Source organism: Euwallacea fornicatus, chromosome 19, assembly GCF_040115645.1.
Source record: "Euwallacea fornicatus isolate EFF26 chromosome 19, ASM4011564v1, whole genome shotgun sequence".
Lineage (NCBI taxonomy): Eukaryota > Metazoa > Arthropoda > Insecta > Coleoptera > Curculionidae > Euwallacea > Euwallacea fornicatus.
In genome coordinates this window covers 1,083,038-1,105,042 of record NC_089559.1, presented here as the reverse complement: position 1 = coordinate 1,105,042, position 22,005 = coordinate 1,083,038, and the positions used below count along the sequence as shown (strand labels likewise).

The following is a 22,005-nucleotide window of genomic DNA, read 5'->3' as shown; positions in this document are numbered from 1 at the left end:
TCCCAATTACGACCACTCGTTTAATTCCTCTTAGGTTGTCGTTATTGCTCGGGCATCCCTGAGGGACGACTAAACAGCCCTTTGCCAACTTCGGTTTTATCAGAAACAACAATTAGGATATTCGGAATGAAAATTGAATAGAGACGCTTTAGAAGTAGTCAAGCTGTCAATAAAATCTTTCGCAAATCAATCAGTAAAATTTGAAATCGCACCCTCTCAGTCTGAAACTTAATTCAAATCTATCAGAAATGGGGCTTCTTCCGCAGTTTTAGATTGCTGGGGACGTGACCTCAATGATAAATAAAATGATGATAATAAAATATCCATAAAGCCACGCCTATATGCCTCTTGACTGATTGGAGCTATGCCATCCTGATCACCCGCATCAGCACCAATGCCACGCCTCTGCGCCTTCCTATTGGTGAAGGGACGTGTCTTCGGATAAATAAGTGATATCGGTTAATATTTATCTGCTTGAAACCATCACTTCTCAAGCTATTAAAGCTCTAGTGGAGCGCTCAAATATTGATGATCGTTTTGAAAAGCAAAAACAAAATACGAAAGAACTAAACACTTGTATTATTCCCGTTATATTTTTTTATTTTAAAAGCTCCTTTCGCTTCTTTCGTTCATACACAACAGTCAATCTTTCCCTACATAAAAAATGTAAACTGCTCCACGTGTGTACAGATAGCCCCAAAACGGATAGGTGGCAAACATTCAATGCAAATGGATTGTGTAAACGTAACAGGTATAAGGAAAGAGCCGTTTTAATGGAGAGGTCAACGGAAAGATTTATGCTGGTTTTTATGACAGCCCCAAATTCGTGCATTTTTATGATTTTGGATGGAATGGAAATCAGACGTTCGGACGGAAAAGGAAAACTAGATCCGTGGCACCCATTTTGCTCTAACGAACCAGTGTGAGAAACGCCACCGATAGCGAATAGTGAGAGCTGAATTTATGTGTTGCCAATTTAGTTCGAAACGATTTTATTGTTAAATAACCATTCGGAAAATACGAGCAACCCTACCATCTAAACGTTGAGCAGAGAACGCCAGAGGAGGAAAATCAATTGATGATTCTGTGTCAACGTATACGATCACAATGGGACCAATTAGTTTTGGTGAATTATTTTCTAGTGAGGAAACTGCGATACACCGCTCTGGTCTTTGCGGGGTTAAAGCCTTCAAATTTACTCACGGGCGCTAATGGATTAATCCAGGAAAAGGCAGAGGCACACTGGAAGGCGATACTATAGAAACAGCAAAATAAATGAGAACACGACAAAAAGATTTTTTTTGGAAAATTACTGGGGATTTGAAGATTACGAGACGCCACTGAGATCTCCCAAGCTCTGCAATAACTAAGGTAATTCGCCCTTAACAAAAACAAGACAGAAATACTAGAGATAATTTTATGACGAGCTCTGTCCGAACAATCAAAAGCCCCAAGATAATTTGGGGAGGGGGGTCATTAGGAAAAAGAACATTGGGTTACGCCACTGCATTTTTATACCGTGCTGCTCTGAATTGTTACACTTCTCCTGTTAACTTTTTAACAATTTTTTTAGATTAAAAGACGGCATTAATAGAATAAAAATACTATCTTTTGCCGTTTGTTTATTTTTCTTAAACGGTGCTTGGGTCACTAGTAGCACAAAATAGCCAATTTTTTAAATTGAAACATGGGTCGAGTGACACCTCAAATTAAAGGCCTTCGAAAGCTCCATTTAACAGTGTATCGCGATTGAAAATCTATCGGTTAGTTTTCGAGAAAAATAAATATAAATTTGGTAAAAATGCAATACGCATTTAGTTAAATAGTACGTGCACAATGAAAAATCTTGTTTGTTGATAGGAAATAGGTTTATTTTCGATTTTGTTCTCACGTTCTTTGGTTATTTTTATTTATTTACTTTTTTTATTAAAGACTTGTTTGTGAGCGCAAAATCGAAAATAAACCAATTTCCTATCAACAAACAAGTTTTTTCACTATTTAATCGGATGTGTATTAAATTTTCTACCGAACCTAAATCCGTTTTTCTCAAAAACTAATCAATAGATTTTGAATCGCAATACACCATTAAATGTAGTCTTGAAAGACCTCTAATTTGTGATGTCACTCGGCCGACGACTGTTTCAATTTGAAAAATCGGCCATTTTGTGCTGCTGGTGACGCAAGCGACATTTAAAAAAATAAACGTCAAAAGATAGTATTATCTGTCCTATGACACGCTTCATTTCAATTTTTGAAAAATAAGGATTTGTAAAAAAATTTACAGGGGGGGACTGGCGGACGATTTAGAGCCGCACAATAGATGATGAGGCCGCACGATCAGCTGCAAGCGACCGGCAACTTCGAGCTGTGGTGCGGGCGAAGACAGGGTCGGAGTAAACACATAGTTGAAATATGAAAGCTAATGGCGAATTCCACTGGTAGCTTTAACAAGGGACTCGTATATTTTTGAACTGCGTCATTTATATTTGTAAAAACGGGACAGAAATACATTATTTTTACGGTATTGTTCGCAATAAAATCGCTATAAATTTATATTAAACGTTAATAGCTTGACTTCCTAGGGAATTACTTCCCAGCCCAACAAAACCAATGGGAAACATTTTCCGCACTGTCGTTTCTAAAATAGTTTTCGTACAATTCGTCAAGTTAGGTTGGTTCAGGTCAGAATAATTGCTTTCTGTCGAAATATGGGAAAATAACCAAAAGCATCGTCCATTTTGGATCATTTATTCGCTCTGGAAACCGTACCCAGTTCTTGCGTTAAAACTGGGGGTAAGTTCTTTTGAGATCGTTAATGGTTGCCTATTACCACATGCATTAATGCCGCAGTGAAGTAGAAAGGGAGGCGTTCCGAAGATAATATTAAGGAGTTACTCAAATAAAAAAATTACTATCAAAGGATTTTTTAAGACAATTTATGGGAGTAAAAACGCCACTGAGATTTTATAAGTTAAAAGTCCTACGCGTTTCATGTAACACAATCATCAACCCGTAACCTAATGAAAAACAGAAGCGTACTGGTAGATCATATATCAATCTGTAAGTATGAAAAATGCGATGCGGCACCGTGTTTTAACCATCTGATAAAATCGGTAAAATTAAAATGATAAGATGAGAGAAATTATTTTCGGAGAGTTTTTTTAAGCAATATTAAATTTATATTGCTCAAATTGAATTTATATATACAGAGTGTTTTACAAACATACCGATAAGTTTTCAAGAGCTTTCGAGCTCATAAAACCAAATATTTGAACCGAGTAAAGTTAGGCCCGAAATTGCTTCGTTTCCAAGATCCAGAATGTTAAATTTATTATTTTTTAAATATTTTTTTAATATTCCAAAAACGGTTTGGGATGAGGACATGACATTAGAGACCTGCTGTAGTGGGATAAATGTACACGTTCTGAATGCATTCCGAAGAAGGATATCTCCCCATACACCAGTGATGTCCGTGCGGCCATCTGACGTTTCATTATGTATAAATGGCTTAGAATTTAACAGAACCATATTTGGGTAAAGGAGTACCATTTTGCGATGCGGCATGGTTCACACATGTTTTTCATCGTGTCCGTTACTTCTATTAAAAGAAAATGAAATTGATTTCTCCTAAAGATTTAAAAATTAATCGTACTTGGAAACCTACACCGGTTTTTTGATGGGCACACAAACGAGGAATTATTTTTTTGATCTTGAAAACAGCTCCTTGAATGACAAAACACTAAGACGCTTTTTTTAATTAAGAACTGATGGAATATTGAATAATATATTCGCATTTAAAAGTCCGTGGCATACCATTTTTTCGTTGGAAACATACTATTGAAAGGCCGCACGGACGTCACTGGTGTACAGGGAAATACTCTACCCACTCCAGGACATGCGCATTTAGTCCGCCATAGTGTGCCCCTAATTTCACGTGTTCATCCCAAACCGTTTTTGGAATGTTTAAAAAAAGAAATAATTAAACACTCTGTATCTTATGATCGAAGTGGCTTCGGTCCAAACTTCATGTGATCTAAATATTTGTTTTCATGAGCTCTGCATTCCCTGAAAGTTTGTCGATTAGCTTATGAAACACCCTGTATAAATTAAATTAAATTTATTGCGCCAACGAGTTCGTCCTCATTAATGGTCGCGCGCCTTATAAATCCTTAGAGGTAACGTCTAAACATCGCATAAAACAGAGGCGTGCGGGATAATTTTTTTTGCAATGAATTGCAAGTACCTCAACTAGTTTTTTGCAGTACTCAGTTGCCATTAGGTTCCAGTTTGATAGTACAATATCCCCGACATATGAGGCCCGAAAAGTGGGAAAGATGTATACGGAAATAATAGTTATTTCCGGCACGTCAGGTTTTTCCAGCCACGTTTCCCGAAACGAAGTTACCCAGCAAATATGTACTCGTATATACGAATGTATATTAGGGGAACGTGCCCTTATTTCCCAACTTGAAAGCGCTTTTTTCCTGCCTTTATTTTAAGCTTTGTAGGCGTCATTACGTGCAAATATGATTCTAGAAAATATATTCAATTTGACTTTTTTGCAAAAATACCATAAAATATGTCAAAAGCAAACTTCGCCTAGCTACAATCCCCGCTAGATCACATTTCCCTGTTTGCGAGATGGAACTAATTAAAATTCCTAAAATTATCAAAACTCCCCGGCCCGGAGGAATAAATTAAAGTGAAATGAATAAACTTGAAACATTCGAGAAACATATTTTAAATTTGAAATTATAATCGGGAAATGCAGAGCCGGAAGGGTTTGAAGGTAATTGTTGGGGTGTAAGGGGGTGTAATTAAGGGTGTGTTTTGTTTAAGGGGAAGATGGAATTTGTAAACTTGGGGATAACCCTCAGTGGAGAAATTTCATTTAACAAATGGAGCGATCATTCAGGCAGATTTTTATTCTTGGAAGTTTCGGCAAGTACTAACATGATTATTTTCAGATTAGGCAGATATCTCCAGTCTTCCGATTCCCTCAACTATCTCAAAAATAGTTGTAGATGCGAAATAAATAAATAAATAACTAAATTTCTCGGTTCAAGGATTGTCACAAGAAAATGCTGGATACTGAATTTTTCATGAGCGCCACTCAAGTGAAAATAACTTTTTAAACGGGAGGGGTTCGATTTCGATAGCTTGGGATTTATCGTTTTTTTTTTTTTTTTGTTGAAACGATGATCGAAGGAAACCGAAGATTGTCCTTGATTTAAACAAGTTTCCATTACTGGTCCGTCGACGAAAGCTTTGAGGAAGAATTTGCAGTATAGCTCCAAATAATCTCCATTAAGGAACAGAAATTAAATTGTGCTTTGAAGCGTGAAATTTGCAGCAAAAAATTTTCCCTTTTTTAAAGTATTTATACGACTATTCTATAGGTACTGCATTGGTGTAAACGGTCAATTTCGGTCATCGGAATGTGCTAAAATTAAATATTTTTTAAGCTTTCTGCATCATCAAATGAGGTCTGTGGTTTCCACCCTATCAGTCCGTTCAATTTAACTAAAAATACGCAATATTTTAACAATTTTCCCCTGATAAATTCATTGGTGCAGAAGGTTTATCGAAGTTCTTACAATTTTTCAAAATTTACTTTCGACGAGCATCCCTTTAGTGCAACTACTTGAGTTATCAAATACGGTTTCCCTCGTTCTTATTTCTACACAATCAAGTTCTACAGCGTGTTTAACAACTATGAGACCAAACTTCTAGGAATTGTTCGGTTCAAACCAGAAGACGTCTGAGTACAAGAACCCGTGTCGGCAAATGCCGCCCTCAGTCGCTGCGGCCTTACGATGCTTTGAGACAATTATGTGCGAAAATGTGTTTTTTTTTTAGAATTTATGCACGTTTTATTTTCATTTGTTTGTACAAAATAACACTACAGAAAGTCTTCAAAATCTTGCCCGTGAGCCTCGCTAGTGCGGAAGACATTAGAGCGGCAGAGGTGGTCAAGTTCCGGGGCCCCCCAGGTCACCGGATGTCACAACTTTAGAATTATTTTCGTGGGGACATGTAACGTCTCTAGTTTATCAAACGCCAGTGGTCACAGAGCAAAACCTAATTGCACGAATGAGCGCAGCATTTGAAATCGTTCAAAACGACTATCAAATTTTGAGCAAATTTCGCAAAAATCACGTACCATAAACAGATACAATGAAGATCGAAAATGACATTTTGAACAATTATTGTAGTATTATTTTACACAAATAAATTAAAATGAAACGCACTAAATAAAAACATTTTTGCACATAACTGTCATAAATGATCATAAAACCATGGCGCCTTAGGGTGACACTTACTGACACGAATCGTTACACTCAAATGTCTTCTATTGTTGCACTGAACAATCCCTAAAAGTTTGATCCCATCGTTCTGAAGCACTCTGTATATGTACAAGACTTCGACTGTATTCGCTAGGAAAATCATTGGTGCAGAAGGTCTATTTTGGGGGAACAATTTTTCAAAATTTTGCTTTCTTGCAGCTTCTCGCGAGTGCGATTTCGTGCGTGTTCCAATGTGATTCCACTGTTTCTTTAATTTCTAGATGATCAATCTGTAGTTTTTACTATTTATGCACAATACCCGGCTGGTTACTTATCGGCAAATTCCTTGGTGTACGAGGTCTATTTCGGTTATAACGATTTTTCAAAATTTTGCTTTTTTTAAGCGTCTCGGGAGTGTGATTGCTTGTCGCACCTGTTCAAAATTGTTCCCTTAATTCTCTGATTCCTTCCATACCAAGTTGAGCATTTTACTATAAACGTTTAACACTTAAACCACCGTTGAATAAAAAGTTAATGGGTGTAAAATGTCTATTTCAATTCATGCAACATTTTAAATTCCCCCTTTTTAGACCTTCAAATAAACCCCATTTACTTGTGTGCAATCGAATGCTTCGCAAAATCACTATGTCTCTCTCTACCATGCCCGTAATATCAAATATCACAAAATATAATTATTAATATCTCGTCCTCATTTATAATCAATTCAAAAATAACACATTAAATTTGCATCAATAAATACAAACCCGATGATCCTAATGTGGTGGAACATTAATAAAATTTGCATTAATATGCCTCAATAATATTCCAACATTATAGTAATTGCGTTATTAATAACGCATAGACCAATTCGTTAAAATTTTAGATTACCAACGCTATTATTTTAACAAAATCCCGCATTTTTAGTCTCCGACTTCATCGATTTTCGATTTTGTTTCAGCTCATTTAACTAATGAGATTCTAAAAGCTGATTAAGGAAATGTTTTGTGAAATTTTACTCCAAATGTTGTATCAAGTAAAAAACGCTCAAATAATTAAATAATATTTATCTCAAGCTTAAAAATGCCAGTGGATACACATTAGTCGTGTACACACAACGACCAGTTATCAATAACGAAACAATGCTGCTTCATTATACAAAACATAAATTCACAAACAACACAGAGACATGACTTTTTGTTCTAGTTTTACACAAGCTTTAATCTGGGGAACTTTAATCAGTGGCGAAAGCAAAATATTTCATGCAAAAAAAATGGTTATCGGTTAGTCAAATGGTTTACCTTCAAGGGTTCCAGTGTAAACATTCCCGGTGTTGAAATGGATTTTGGGACGTCTGGTGGATTCGAATGTGACATCGTCGGCAAAGACCGATTCGTCGGGTGCGAGAAGGAGCTTGAACACTCTGAAAAATAAAATTAAAAAATATGAAATTACTAGATTTTTTGACGCGGCTGAGGGCCATTTCAACGGTGCAAACGCAGTCAAACACACTGCAAATTGTCCTCAATATAGGTAACCCCTAATATTTTTTAGCTTGTTACATGTTGTGCAGGAGTTGTTTAATGATTAAGTTTCCCTCGAAGGTTTTGCATTTTTTTTTCAAAGATTTGATTATTGTTTTAAATACACTGAAAGATATTTCAGAAGGATAAACACAGCCCAATATGGTAAAAATTACCTCTAAATTTATGCAAACCTTAATACATCTCTCATGGTAGACATCAAGCTGCTATTCAACAACTACGTTTCTCTCGCGGATTTGGTAGCGATCCAAATGATTTTTTAAACGATTTTTCCCACATCATTTCACAAACTGAATTATTTTTTAGACACAGTTAAAATCTATTCCAACCAAATTAGCGTGGAAAAATATATATATATATATATTAAATACAGGCAACCCATAATACATTTTACCCGCTTTTGTTTCGAACTGAACACAAAGTTGCTCAATGACTACGTTTCTCTCACAAGTCGTTTTTCTTATAGATCGATACTCTGTTAATTATATCTCTATTAATTACATCTAAAGGACAAGCAATCCATAATACATTTAATCACTGCTTTCTTATGCCGGGCATAACAATATTGAATGGGTACGTTACTCGCAGATTTTGAAGAAATTGAGTTATCGTTTGTACGGAAATAGAATTTCTTTCAAAAGGACCAACGTAATAAGGTCTATACTACAGAATGTCGTGAAAATATAGACAATAATGATACATTTTCAACTCTGTACCCCATGTCGGATACAAAGATCATAAGTTACGAAACGTAGTTTAATGGAATAAACGTAGTGAAATGTTCTGTAAATTACCTATAAATACAGGCAACTCGTAAGACTTTTTTATTTCCCTTTCTCTTGTGCCCGATACAAAGCTTTTCCACAACTCGTAATGCATTTTAAGGCCTGTTCTTTCGGTTTGGTCACGAAGGTGCTCAAAGACTACGTTTTTCCACAGATTTCAATGCTTTCTTTCTTAGAAAAGAAATTATCATCTAGATATCAAATTCGCAGTATGTGGGACATCGGAACAATATGGGCAACCAGCAATGCTGTTAACACCTGATTTTTACTCCGGATAAAAGTTGTTGAATGAAGATGTTTCTCCCGTAAGCTTTTTTCTTACCTTTCGTTCTTCTTGTCTTATACTATTTCATTCTTAAACGCCAAGCAATTGTTTAGGCGCAAATTGAGACTAATGCAACGAAACAAACTTAGTCAAATGTTTACACGTCAAATAGCAGGGCAACTGAACGAACGAGAACATGGATAAGTCATAAACACACAACGATTTGGAGTAGATGAGAGTTTGCACCACTACACTCCTCCTGGACTGGAGCTAGATTCCCGACGCTCGGGAGTAGAACGTTACGGGGAATGAGGTTAAAATTCCTTTTTAAAACGTCACTCAAATATACGTCAATTTGACATCTTCTTTTGTTATGTAGAACTCTACTCCGTCAGGTTCTAATTATTTATAAATCTGTCAAGTATATCGTTTGACATGTGACAAATGTCAGATCACCCTTGGAGTATGCAGTGCTCTAATTACTTCCCACGAGAGTATTTTTTATTCTTCAGTTCCATGTCCCTCGAATATGCGTCACTGTGACAATTTCTTACGCGAGACCGTTCCACTGTCTAGATTCGAAAGTCCGGCTTTATGACGTAGAGGTATATGCTGTTTAATTTGCGTGCGTTTACACCAAGTTCTGAACACTCTCGGGTATGTAAGGTACAATGTGTGATGTAGTACCACTCTCGGCTATCCGCAACGAAAATATCCGACTATAAATCAGTCCGGAAGCGAGGATCCACTTTATTTCCAGAGAGTGGATTAAATTTTTATTTCTAGAAAATCAGAAAATCGTTGAGTCAACCCTATTGGTCTGTTCCCACCCATATTGCGATCCTTTTATAAAAATATACATATATATATATATATAATTTTTTTTTAATATGTATTTCTGGTACAGCGTGTTTTGGTTAACGCACATAATTCCAATTTAATTGTCTTTCTGCGTGTATGGGCACAATAATCGTTTGTTCCCTTTGATCCTTTAATGGTACAGGTCCAGTGTTATTGGTTATTGATTAGAAACGTACAATGGAAGTCAAAAACCATAAACTGAATTGACTTTCGCTTTTTCTCGTGGAAAACGCTGTTTGTACACATTCACTGGCGGTATTTCCGATCGTTCCCAATAAACATGTCGTTAAAATGCATCGAAACTTTTCCCATTTAGCTGCATCCAAATGCAAAAGAAACTTTCAATTACGTCTGTCCGAAGTTTCCACGATTTCGACCCAATACTATTCCCTTTTATCCTGCGAGTCAATCTCGGGACTTCTCTATAAAAGTGCCATAAAAATTTCAATTCTCTTTCAGCGTGTTTGTCGACGAATGCAAAAATCCGGAGTAAACCCCCGCACTCACACAAAAAGCTCAAAATTAGAATATTCCCTTGATTTATGCTGCCTTAACTCCCTAACATAATTATTTCCGGATTAGTCCGCCCTTTATGAGGGAGGGTGTATCCTCACATGTATTGTATGTTTAAACATGGCCAATTTTACAGGAAAGTTCTCGCTGCTTTAATAATGACTTTACCCGGTTAATTTCCAACATTGAATAAACATTGTTGGAAGTTCCATGAAATAACGTTCTCAAAATTCGATCTGCGCTTTTATTAGGAAGAGGGAAAAAGGACATATTCTTTGCAAAACTGCTCAAAACTCAATAATGTACGTTTGTTTCCAGAGGACTCGTTTACCGTGAAATCTGGAATCGATTCCTCCGTAAATAATGTCATCAATTTCGACAATGGAACACAAACAATAATCGAGCATCCCTGTCCTCTTCCTAGATTCGAAACCGAATATTTTCCATTAAATTTTGCCTTGTCTGCTCGATTCCCTAGCCAAAATATCCCGCTTAGAGGATTTGATAGCCAAAGGAGAGTAACTGCAACGATGTTTGGGAATTTGGAGTTTCCACAGTATTCTTTCTCCAGAACGTCCATAAGCAATTAAAACTCAATAAAAACGCTTAAATTAGGCCGTAAATGTCGGTCGTTGATTAAGCCATTTGCCAGTCACTTTATCCAAGACACCTTTTATAATTCAACTTCCACTTCAGTCTTTTTGTAATGATCGCCTTTGTCAATTTTCCACGATTCTTTAAGGACTTCTGAATCTCTTTCGGAATTTTTCCATATCAAATGAAACTAATTGATGAGAAAGATAATCAAATCCCACGTTTACCTCAGTGGCATATCTCGGTTCTGAGCACTGCAGTGGATTTTACACATACAGAATGTTTGCTAAGTACGGTGCGTAACTCATGTATAGAATTTCTTATAGCATTTAAAGTAAAAGAGTTCCTGTCAATGTGTGCCCGAAGACTCTTAGATTTCAAGGTATAAGATGTTGAAAAAAAATTTTTATTATCTAAAAGAAATTTTGGAACAGTCGATTTTTAATATTTTGCAGTATGTTGAAAAAGAGCTGCATTTTTAGTATAAAGTCAATGTCGATCTGCCGCCAGTGGCGCAGTTACGCGTGAGTCAGTCGACCTTTTCGTCATAAAATGTAGAAGGCCAACAGACGTTTTTACATTATTATTATTATTTTTTTATTTTACAGCAAAAAAAGTGTCATAATTTTTCTGCCTAATACCACCCTGTTCTTAGAAAATCTTACCTCTTTAACGCAGCTGCAACAAACATAAAAGATGAATATGGAATGCATTATTTGTTATTATTAACACTTGATGATTCACGAGTATCTTATTGGACCCTACTTTTTACTGGGTCGATTAGGTGACGTGCATACGTAATGTCTACCCGAAGAATCAAACTATTTGTTGGGATATGTACTTGTACAAGTAAGAGCTAATTTTTGGTATGTGCTCCACAGTGCCCGAGCTCATTTTATCCTCGTTGCTCATTAGTCCCCGACAACATCTTTCCATCCACCTAATCGCTGGATTCGACGCGGCCAGCCCGCAGTCCCGATACGAATCCTTGCGACTTTCATGTATGAGGTCACCTCAGGTTTCTTGTGTATGAGACACTTGTACTAGATCAAAAACGAATTTACGATATCGAATATCTCAAAGTTGCGATGTCATACAGAATTCTTCAGCAATTGTTGAAAGAACGAGACAATCAATGATGGAACGATTGGAATCAGTGCGTTTTTTATTAGAAGGTGGCAATTTTCAACATTTGTTTTGATTTTGCGGCGGAACCGATTATTCCTATGATTGTCGTTCGTAGCTGCCGGTGATTTTTCCAAAAGTCGGTTAGTATTCGGTAAAAAAGTTAAAAGACCATTATTGTTGTAAAGCGTTAATAGAGTCCGAAAATAATAAAAATATTAAAAATTGGCGTTTTACATTTTATGACCAAAAAAACATCGACTGTCCACCGCTACCTACGCCAGTGGCGGCAGATATAAGTTGACTTTATATTAAAAATGCAGCTCTTTACCAACATAGAACAACTGTTCCCGTATATTGACTGTTTCAAATTTATTTTAAATAATAATATATATTTTCTATTTTTAACATCCTGTATCTCGAAATCTAAGCGTTTTCAGGAATATATTTAAAAGTACCTTTTTTTTTTTATAAATAACATAAGAAATTGTGTTCTAAAGTTACGGACCGTACTTGCGAAACGACCTAACACGGCATTTTAAATTCGACCTTTATCATTGAAATCTCGGAAATTAGAAGAGATACGAAAAAGTTTAAATGGAGGCAAAACTGCATAATTTAGAGGAGTATAACCAAATGTCGTTTTTAAAATTTTAATTTTCTGATTATTTCCGAAGATATCCGGAAAAATATAAACATTCTAGATATTGCTTTTATATATTCAGCGTTATTCGGCAAGAAAGTCCAAAATCACAAGAACGTTTTCATTATCACTTTTTTTCAGCTACCCGATGACGCTTCCAGATGCGTCATCCGACGTTCGTTTTTCGACTACCATCATCAACTTTAGTTTTTCTTAAGACCGCGACATTAGATTTTTTGACAGGAAAACGGTCGTGTGGAAAATCTGAAAAATCATCGTGCAGCTGAAAAAAAAGGAGCAATAAAAATGTGTTTGTAGTTTTATTAATTTTTGTCAAATATCGTATAAAATATAAAAACAAAATCTCTAATTTTTAGATTTTTTCGGATATCTTCGAAAGTAATCGGGGACTTTAAATTTTGAAAAGGGCATTAGGTCGGGCGCTAAATAACGCACTTTTGCCTCTACTTAAAAAAATCTCCTCTGGTTTCTGAGATCGCAGTGGTGAGGGTCGAATTTGAAATGTCCTGTATGTGTTACAGTGGGAGTGTTTGGTTTTTCCGGTATTTCCATACGACCAGTACCAATATTCATCATCGACACACGAGATTGATAACGTCGGTTTCAATGTACATTTTTTTCACGTTTAACCCTATATTTAACTCAATAGCGTGGCCCGATTTTAAGAGCTGCAGTTCAATTTAATAAAATTTTAAGCGAAAGATATGTGTTCTTCGCTACATTTGATATACAATTGGCACGCTCCTGACCATGGACAATCGAAGATTGGCAACTTCCATTTTGATATACGAATTTTGACGCCTTACTTCCGTGTTTGACCCAGTGGCGTATCTCAATTCTGAGACCTGAAATTATTGTTTTTTTTTTTTAATTTTTTGAGTATTGGGTCCATGGCTTCTATAAAGCTTGCTGGAAAGCTCGCTAGATAGTACAAAGACTTTTTCTAACCCACGCTATTTAGAGAACCCTTTTTAACTTTCATTAGCCAATTCAAGAAGCGTGATACCGTATGTGGGTATCCGCCGATGTAAAGAACCTCCATGGGATCATTAACAGAGCTCGTTTTCAGGTTAAAAACCTGTACAGTTAGTGAAGAGCATTTACCATTCACACAGGCCCATTGTTTAGTCCCCATGGGCAGCAATTTGATCGACAGGTAGTTTGGTTGCCGATTTAATTATACCGCGGTTAATTCAATTTTTGCGCTTGTTATTGACCTAATGTTTGTCGTTAAAAACTTGTAGTTCAATGACTCAGGTCAACTACAATAAAGTGAATATGCCATGTGAGTCACATTGTTTCGCAACTTTAACCAACAATAACTTAAGACTTAATGGGATTATTAAACGTTACGTTATGCAAAGAAGCGTTTTCGCTTCAGTGCTTTGGAACATACTTCAAGTGCAAATATCTGGCACAAAATATATGCTGATTGCAGCTTTTTTAACGAGAATAGATATGGGTTAAAAAGGCCTCTAGCAACAATGCTTAAAAATAGGAAATCTGCATAAAAAAATAAATATGGACTCGCCTGGAAAACTGGCTCTGATGGCACAAAGCAAATCTGTATCCACTCTCGGATGGATGGACTATAAAAGAGGGTTGATTGTAGTTTTTTCATTGGAGCACTCCTATGACGCTGCTAAAATGGAAAATTGATTGTTCGGCTTTATTCAACCTAGATGACATTTTTCTCTTGTCTTTTGCTGCATAATGAAGGGGTAAAGTTACGCAATCTTCGGTCTCAGCTGCGATCCTCGCCATATTTCAAAGGCATTTTTCGATGTACCAGTCATGGACCGGCTGTTCAATTAAAAAGAAACGAAATTGGCATTAGCCTGACAAATGTGGAGATTTGGGAATAAACATGGAGGGTTGCGAAATTAAACATTTTCTTAAACTCAAATTCAGCTAAAATACTTATTCCAGCAGACGATTGACAACGTAAACAGTCATTGGCGGCGCACAAAATAAAGCCAATGATCGTAAGAAAAGCAAAAAATCCGCTTTCATTTAAACATTTTAATATCCCCGTTGGTTATGAATGTTCAAAAACCGCTCGGATGACTGGCAGATATCCATAAAATGGTTCGACAACCGCTCTGCCCCTGAGGTACGACAATGGATTTGTAATCGCAAATGTGCTACATACATATTCATATAATTTGGGGATTATTTAATTTCTAAGTAAAAAATGTCGGGAACAAACAGGAGTTTCTAATAAAAGCGTTGTTGCTATCGGGTAATGCACCAAGTCATACTCCAGGGCAACATCTGAGGAGCGAGGATGGGCCAATTTTTGTCACATACAGAGTCAGTTAAACTCGATGCCCCGCCTGTTTTATATGTAAACAGGTGGGCTCAGCAGGGCAATTTTGTCAGCACATGAAATGAGAGGAAATAAGCTAAAGTAAATGATAAAAACATTAAAATGGGTAAAGCAACCATCGACGACGCGACGACGACGGCATGATGTTTTTTCCGAAATATACCTTTTTGCCAAAAATGTGAACGCCGACACATTCCAAACAAGTTTCGCATAAAAGCTTTTTTGAAGTTCGCGATCATCTAAAAACTACAGGAGAAACAATCATCAACACACACTGGCAGTCTTATGTTAACATTTGTTCCCCCTTTGGCTTTTAAATATTTATAAATGTCAAAAGAGGTTTTTATTTTAAAAAAATGTGTAGAATTTATCGATGTATTATCATTTTTATCGAAAATATCGATCATTTTTGAAAAAAAGTTATGTTTCTGAAAAAACAATAAACTACGGAATGCGCCGAGCGGCACATTTCATATTTTATTGTTTTTAGCTTTTGTTATAGCTGGCGTCCTATTTAATGTGCTGAAAAAATTATTTCGCTAAGCCCATCTGTTTTCGTACGAAGCGGATGGGGTATCGAGTTTGGATGACCCTGTACATACCGTTCAACGTTACTAAATTAATTCAACCCATGAGCCGGAACGTAAAAAAACTGACCGAGCTTTACCACCGAAAATGTCTATTTTCATTTCTCTTATCAAACAATCCTGTAAACCTATCTAAAGCTTTGAAACAGGTCACGTTACGAGAAGCTGTTTTAAATTTGCATATGGCCTGGAACGCAGTTAATCAGCAAACTATTCCAACATGTTGGAACAATCTCTTTTGCGCCAATGATCAAGACGAAGATGATGTTCCCTTAACCGTCATTAGGGAACAATTGCGGTCCAATGCTGATGTTCTTGTCAGGGGGTCATTAGATGTTCTTGATTTATTGAAAACAGTGAATCTCCACATTGTTTGCACTCCAGCTGATATTAATTTATGGAACGAAGACGAACTGACGAATGATGTTAATAAGGAGGAACAGGTGGATAGTGAGGACGATGAGGACGTTCCCATTGAAGTTAAAAGTGGAGTGAATGTACAAATTTTTAACCGAGCTTTAGATTAGCCCGAAAGAAAAAATACGTCTCGTACACAGATGTGTTAGTTCTTGGTAAATTACGGGCGCAGATACTGGAAGACGACGCCGTACACCAACTTAAGCACGGTAAAACTGTGGACTATTTTTCGTTAAATTAAAAAATACTTATCATTATTCGAACATTTGTTTATTTTGTTATGTATACGAGGGATGATTGAAAAATTCTAGGACTAATGCTTAAAAATTGTATTTAAAAATATTTCAAATAATTCAACGTCGTCCCCTTCGACGCACTTCCCCCAACGTAGTTTCCACCGTTGGAAGTATCCTGAGTGCTGTCCTTATAGAATGCTATATAGCTCTTCCAGCGATTTTTGTTTAATGCTTTCAGTCGGGTCAACCCGCTGCCCTTTCGAAGGTTTCTTGAGTTTGGGAAACAAGAAAAAGTCCTCGGGGACCAGGTCCGGTGAATGGGGAGGCTGAGGAATCACAGTCATGCCGGTTTCTGTGCAGAAAGCGCGAATTAACAAAGCAAAATTAACCGGTGCGTTGTCATGGCGCGGCATGGTTCCATTTGGCATGGACCTAATGAAATTTAGCATTCCTTGGCCATTTCGCGAGTGGGTAGATGACAATTTGACGGCACGAGACTCTTTACTCTTTCAACATGCCTTTAATCAGTTGACGGCGATGGCAGTCATGGACGTGGGTTGTCTACTGACGACGTCCGTCCTTCTCGGAACCTCCTGAATCACTTGTGATACTGTGACCCACTCGAACGTTAATACCCAAACCTGTCTTGCAACATTTGAAAATTTTTGGTTAAGTTTGTACCCAGCTTATGACAAAACTTGATACAAAGACGGTACTCTTCGTTGAAAATTAATCTTGCAACACGCAAAAGTCGTTCTACAAAATAAGCTGCAACTTTGCCAAGACGAAGAAAATTAATTATCTAGAAAAACAGTAATGCTTTAGCTGAGTCATGATAAACAATGCTGTCAGGCACACTGCGCTTCGTTACGATGTTGCCTTGTAATTCAAAAAGTCCTGGAACTGTTTGTTCACCCCTCGTATATGCATTAAATATTTCTGTAGTGAATCGTTTATTACTTAAATCGCATGCGCTAATGTAAACATTTCGATAAAGGCGACCACATTTGATTTGAATTAGTTTACACTGATGAGCGACTGCTGTATTTTAAAACTTCCGAGAGCCTAGGAAATATAAAGGACGCCCATGGTTTTATAGAGCGTGAAAAACATCTCATTTAAGTAAAAAAAAAAAAAGACGTGAGGAAACTTACTAATCATCGTTTGCTAAAATTACGCCAAAACACCTAAATTTTTGGGAAATTCCTGGGAACCAAAAAACGAAATTGACGATTGTAATTTTCTACGAAGTGCAATCTCTGAATGATTAGTTAAAAAAAAACATAAAGCTGTGAGGTCCGTACATCCTAAAAGCTCAATACAGAAATGTAAAGGTCTAAGATAGCACCCATGAGAAAAAAAGAAAGTTGATGATGGTTGCGGAAAATCGAAACTGAGGATTTCAAGTCAGGGGTTGCCACGTTATAGAAAGGAAAACCTTGCAGCGATGAAGAGTCAATCATTTTGAATTACTGCACCAAATACGCTGACAAAAAGATAAAAGAGTATTCCTCAAATTTTAATTTTTCAAATATTTCCAAAAATCATCGGAATTATTCAAAAATCGAAACAGCATTTTTTCGACTCCAAATTGGACGACTTCGTATCTTTTATGATCACCAGAGCTTCCACGCTCCAGACACGGGCACCCTCGTATACGAGGCGGTCAAAATAAGGAAAAACTATATAGCATTTTCCTGGCAATGAAAATGAAACAAATATCAAATTTGATGCTTCTTTTGTTTATCTACAAAATCGAATTTCGCTTTTCTATCACGTAAACAACCAGCAATTTAAGCTTTTGAAGAAGTTTCGCGAACTTTAAACGACACTTTCTGAAAAATTGATTGTATTTAAAGTATCAATAATAGTTCTGACATGCGCCCGATACTTCCTAAAACCCGAATTATGACTTCATGATCAAACACAATTATTATTCGAACGCGACCTATAGTTCGATGAATTATTGCCAAACAAACTGGACCGACCTCTAGACTAATTCGCATCGTGCTGCTCATCTGGATATAATATATGAGAATCTCGAGTGTCATATCCAACAACATTGTCTTAGATTTCCCCTGGAAATCGCCGTCATCAAATTAACATTAACCCGAAACAACCACCTGGTCCCAAACGAGGCACATCCACTCTAAATAAACCATCAACTCCTGTCTTCCCGCATATGCTCATCCCAGGAATTCCCCGGCGTTTTGAATTTGTCACGTGATGAGCAGCATAATCTGTGTTAGACTTTACGCAGTACACTCAAATATTATCTTCAGGATTCCTGTGGCTTTCCCTGAATGGTGATCTGCTTATGAACTTCCTATATACCGTCCTTACATTTAGGGGAGAGCCGGTTGAACTGGACCACTTTTGATGTTTTTTTTTGTCTATTTTTTCGGAATAATTTAGAACTGGTCAAAATATTCGTTACACCAAATGAACGGACATCACATTTATCATGTTAAAGATATTAAAGATAAGTCAACGCAATTGTTATACAGGGTGTCCGGAAAGGTCACGTCATAAATTTTAGGGGTTATAGAGAAGACTGAGATGATTCTAAAACTGCACATGATAAAATTTATAGCGGTCTTGGTTACCAAGTTAATCGCTTTCAAAGTAAGAAGTGAAAAAAGTATTTTTGTTGTGACTTTCAAACAATTTTTAAGATAAAAATACAATTTGGGCGGTTTAAATGGCGCATAGTCGTGCGTTTTTCATATATAGACAGATTTTTTTCGTGTCTTCCGTATTCAGGGGAATTGAAAACTTTTCGTTTAAAGTCATGAATTTTTTTAGTGACTTGAAGAAGTCAGTTTATTTTTTACGGCTTAATTTTGTTCATAATCTCCCTACGAAAAGGGCACACCGCGCTTTAATTGATATTTTGTATAGTTTTTGAGAAAATCGCATTTTATTATGAACATGCACCATACATGCGAAAGACTTTAAATCGAATAAAATAACAGTTTATTATTTTAAAAATGCTATGTATTACAGATAAAGTTATCAAGAATCTTCAATATGAGCACTTTAGACTGCAACACAGCAGTTTCGACAAGATTACCTTCTGCAAGCTCGAACATTAGATGCATATCTGCATAGTGCTGGTTGTTAAACTCCATGATATTATTGAAATAACTAATGTCGATAACATTTAAAGTTAACATGAACATTTTTGATAACTAGCTACGATACACACCATATTTTTACAATAAATTGCTATTTTATTTGATTTCAAATTGATGACGCGTATGATGCTTGTTGATAATGAAATGCGATTTTCTCAAAAAGGTACGAGATATCGATTAACCCAAATTATGCCTTTTTAGCATGAAAATGATCTAAAAAGTACTGATTTCGTCAACTTGCCAGAAAAGTTAATGAGTTTTAATGAGAAATTTTGACTTGCCGTGCATAAAGAAAACATATGAAACGTTTGTTTACGCACGACTATGAGTTATTTACATCACCCGATTTTCATCGTTGCCAAGAAAATTATTTGAAAGTTACAGCAAAAATACTTTTTTAACTTCTTACTTCGAAAGCGATTAACTTGGTAACGGACGCCGTTAAGAATTTTTTTATGTGAAATACTGGCATTACTTTAACTTTCTCTGTAACCACTAGAATTTATAACACGATCTTGCCGGACACCCTGTATATTTCGCAATAATGAGCAGAACTTGCGACAAAAACTTTGGCCCAAATTAACCGACCAGCCGCATTAATTGCACCACGTGGTGGCTAAATTGGACTTGATGCAGAGCTAAAAAATTGAAAAAAATATGTTTTTCTTAAAAAATATCTTGGAACGACAATAGTAGATAGTTATACCTTGTAGTTTGGATCTTGGCGTGCGTATTGAATTAGATAGCACGTACGTGTCTAGTGTGTAAAGGAGGAAGGTAACACTCAAATGATAAGGACAGAGGTATAGTATGCATTTCTTCTACTGACTACATTAACGGATTAAAATTGATAATGGGAGTGTATACAGGTTGAATAAAGATGGCGGTATGGACATATGTATGTTTTTGAATTGGTTATTTGTTACAATCCTAGCACGGTCAGAGGCATACACACACACATATATAACATATATACAGTTTATATGTGTTATACATACATAAACAGTTTTCGTCATTTTGATTTTATTTTCGTGATATTTAATTCATAAATTAATTGTTTTTCCCATCATCACACTTTACCCGCCTTTGTTATACGAGTTTTTTTTTAAATTTTCATCCAAAAACATAAAATTTTTGAGACGCTATTTGTAGTATTTTACGTTAGCTTTGAATGGATTTAGTACATGCGATTCGTACGCATGACGCACATGTAAAGATCCGAACTACAAAAAAATAAATATTAGCGATAGCAAATGTAAGTCGTAAAATTAAAACAAAAACAATTATCCCTATTAGCTGGGGATTATTGGTGCAAGTTTCATAATTCCAATCAGGACAACGTGCACACAGCACTAATTAAGCTTAAATGCTTTTGTGCCAAAATAATTAAGTTTACATTTGGCACATTCATTCTCTTTATCTTGCGACATACTACTGAATCGTCTAGAACTAAGATTCCTTCTTCGTAGTCTGACTCGTCAGTCGCGCTTCCCTTCATCATTTTCCTCCGCTTCTTTACACCTTTTTCTTCAGTATTTTGCTTTCCTCTATTTTCGTTCTACAAATTGATCTCTTTTATCTATTTTCCTTAATTTTTTTTGCAGTTTTAAGGCCAGTTTTATCTCGATGCCGTTTCGTGAAAGCGTAATACCAACCTTTGCTTGCTAATTATTTTATGCAATTAAAATTGCGTGGAATAGATTTCTTCTCTGCAAGTTGGTAAGCTAATCTGCGAACATCTGTAACTGTTAAATCGAACATATGTTGTTCCAGCTTCGATATATGCTCAACTATAATATTTTTAAATTCTGCTTTGAAAACATTTAGCTTTTGTTTTGTTTCAGCACTTTCGCTTGTACCGCACTTATCCAAATGTTTTTTAAGGCAGCGTTAGGAACTTCATGCAGTCTTGCGCACTCGTTCAGACCTATACCTTCATTTTTATAATCATGTATTGCATTTTACAAACCTTCGGGTTCCCACTTATAATACTTATTGTTTGTCATCTGTAGAGGTCATTTGCATCGGTTAAATTGAACCGGTCCATTTTACCCAACTACATGCAGTCCAATTTATCAAACTGCATAATATCAAAATAAAAAAAAATACAACATAACCTACAAGAAAAGCCGATATTTGTGTCACTGCAATAAATTATAGATAGATAATGAATGTAAAGTATAAAGACTATAGGACTATTGCCGGAGTACGAGATCAAATTTCTAATAGCGTTCAGCGCAACGTCAGAAGATCTCTCAACATAAGAACCTGTGTCCGCAAATTCTCCCTAAGGCGCTACGGCCTCATGATGCTTTAAGACAGTTATGTGCAAAAATGTCTTTTGTTGATTTTTTCCACTTTGTGTTCCCATTTGTTTATACGAAATAAGACTACAGAAATTATTTATCCTTGAACTTTATCAGATCGACAGAGGTGATCCAGTTCTCTAGGCCTCTTGGTCACCCGATTTGACACGTTTCGATTTTTTTCTGCAGGGATATGTAATGTCTCTAGTTCATGAAACGGCAGTGGAGACAGAACAATACCTGATTGTTCGAATCACTGCGGCATTTGAAAACATTCAAAACGATCATAAATTTTTTTTGCAAAGTCCGCAGAAATCGTGTACCATAAAGAGGTGCAACGAAGTTCAAGAACGACATT

The 22,005-nt window shown here is 36.3% G+C and overlaps 1 protein-coding gene across 1 annotated transcript in view; it reads right to left on the bottom strand.

The window, feature by feature from the left end:
* LOC136345346 (disintegrin and metalloproteinase domain-containing protein 10-like) overlaps positions 1–22,005 on the bottom strand; it is an 89,332-nt gene that overhangs the window by 55,809 nt on the left and 11,518 nt on the right. The window contains exon 3 of the mRNA XM_066293545.1: positions 7,586–7,707. Coding sequence (XP_066149642.1) covers positions 7,586–7,707 — 122 coding nt within the window. The remainder of the gene's footprint in view (positions 1–7,585; positions 7,708–22,005) is intronic.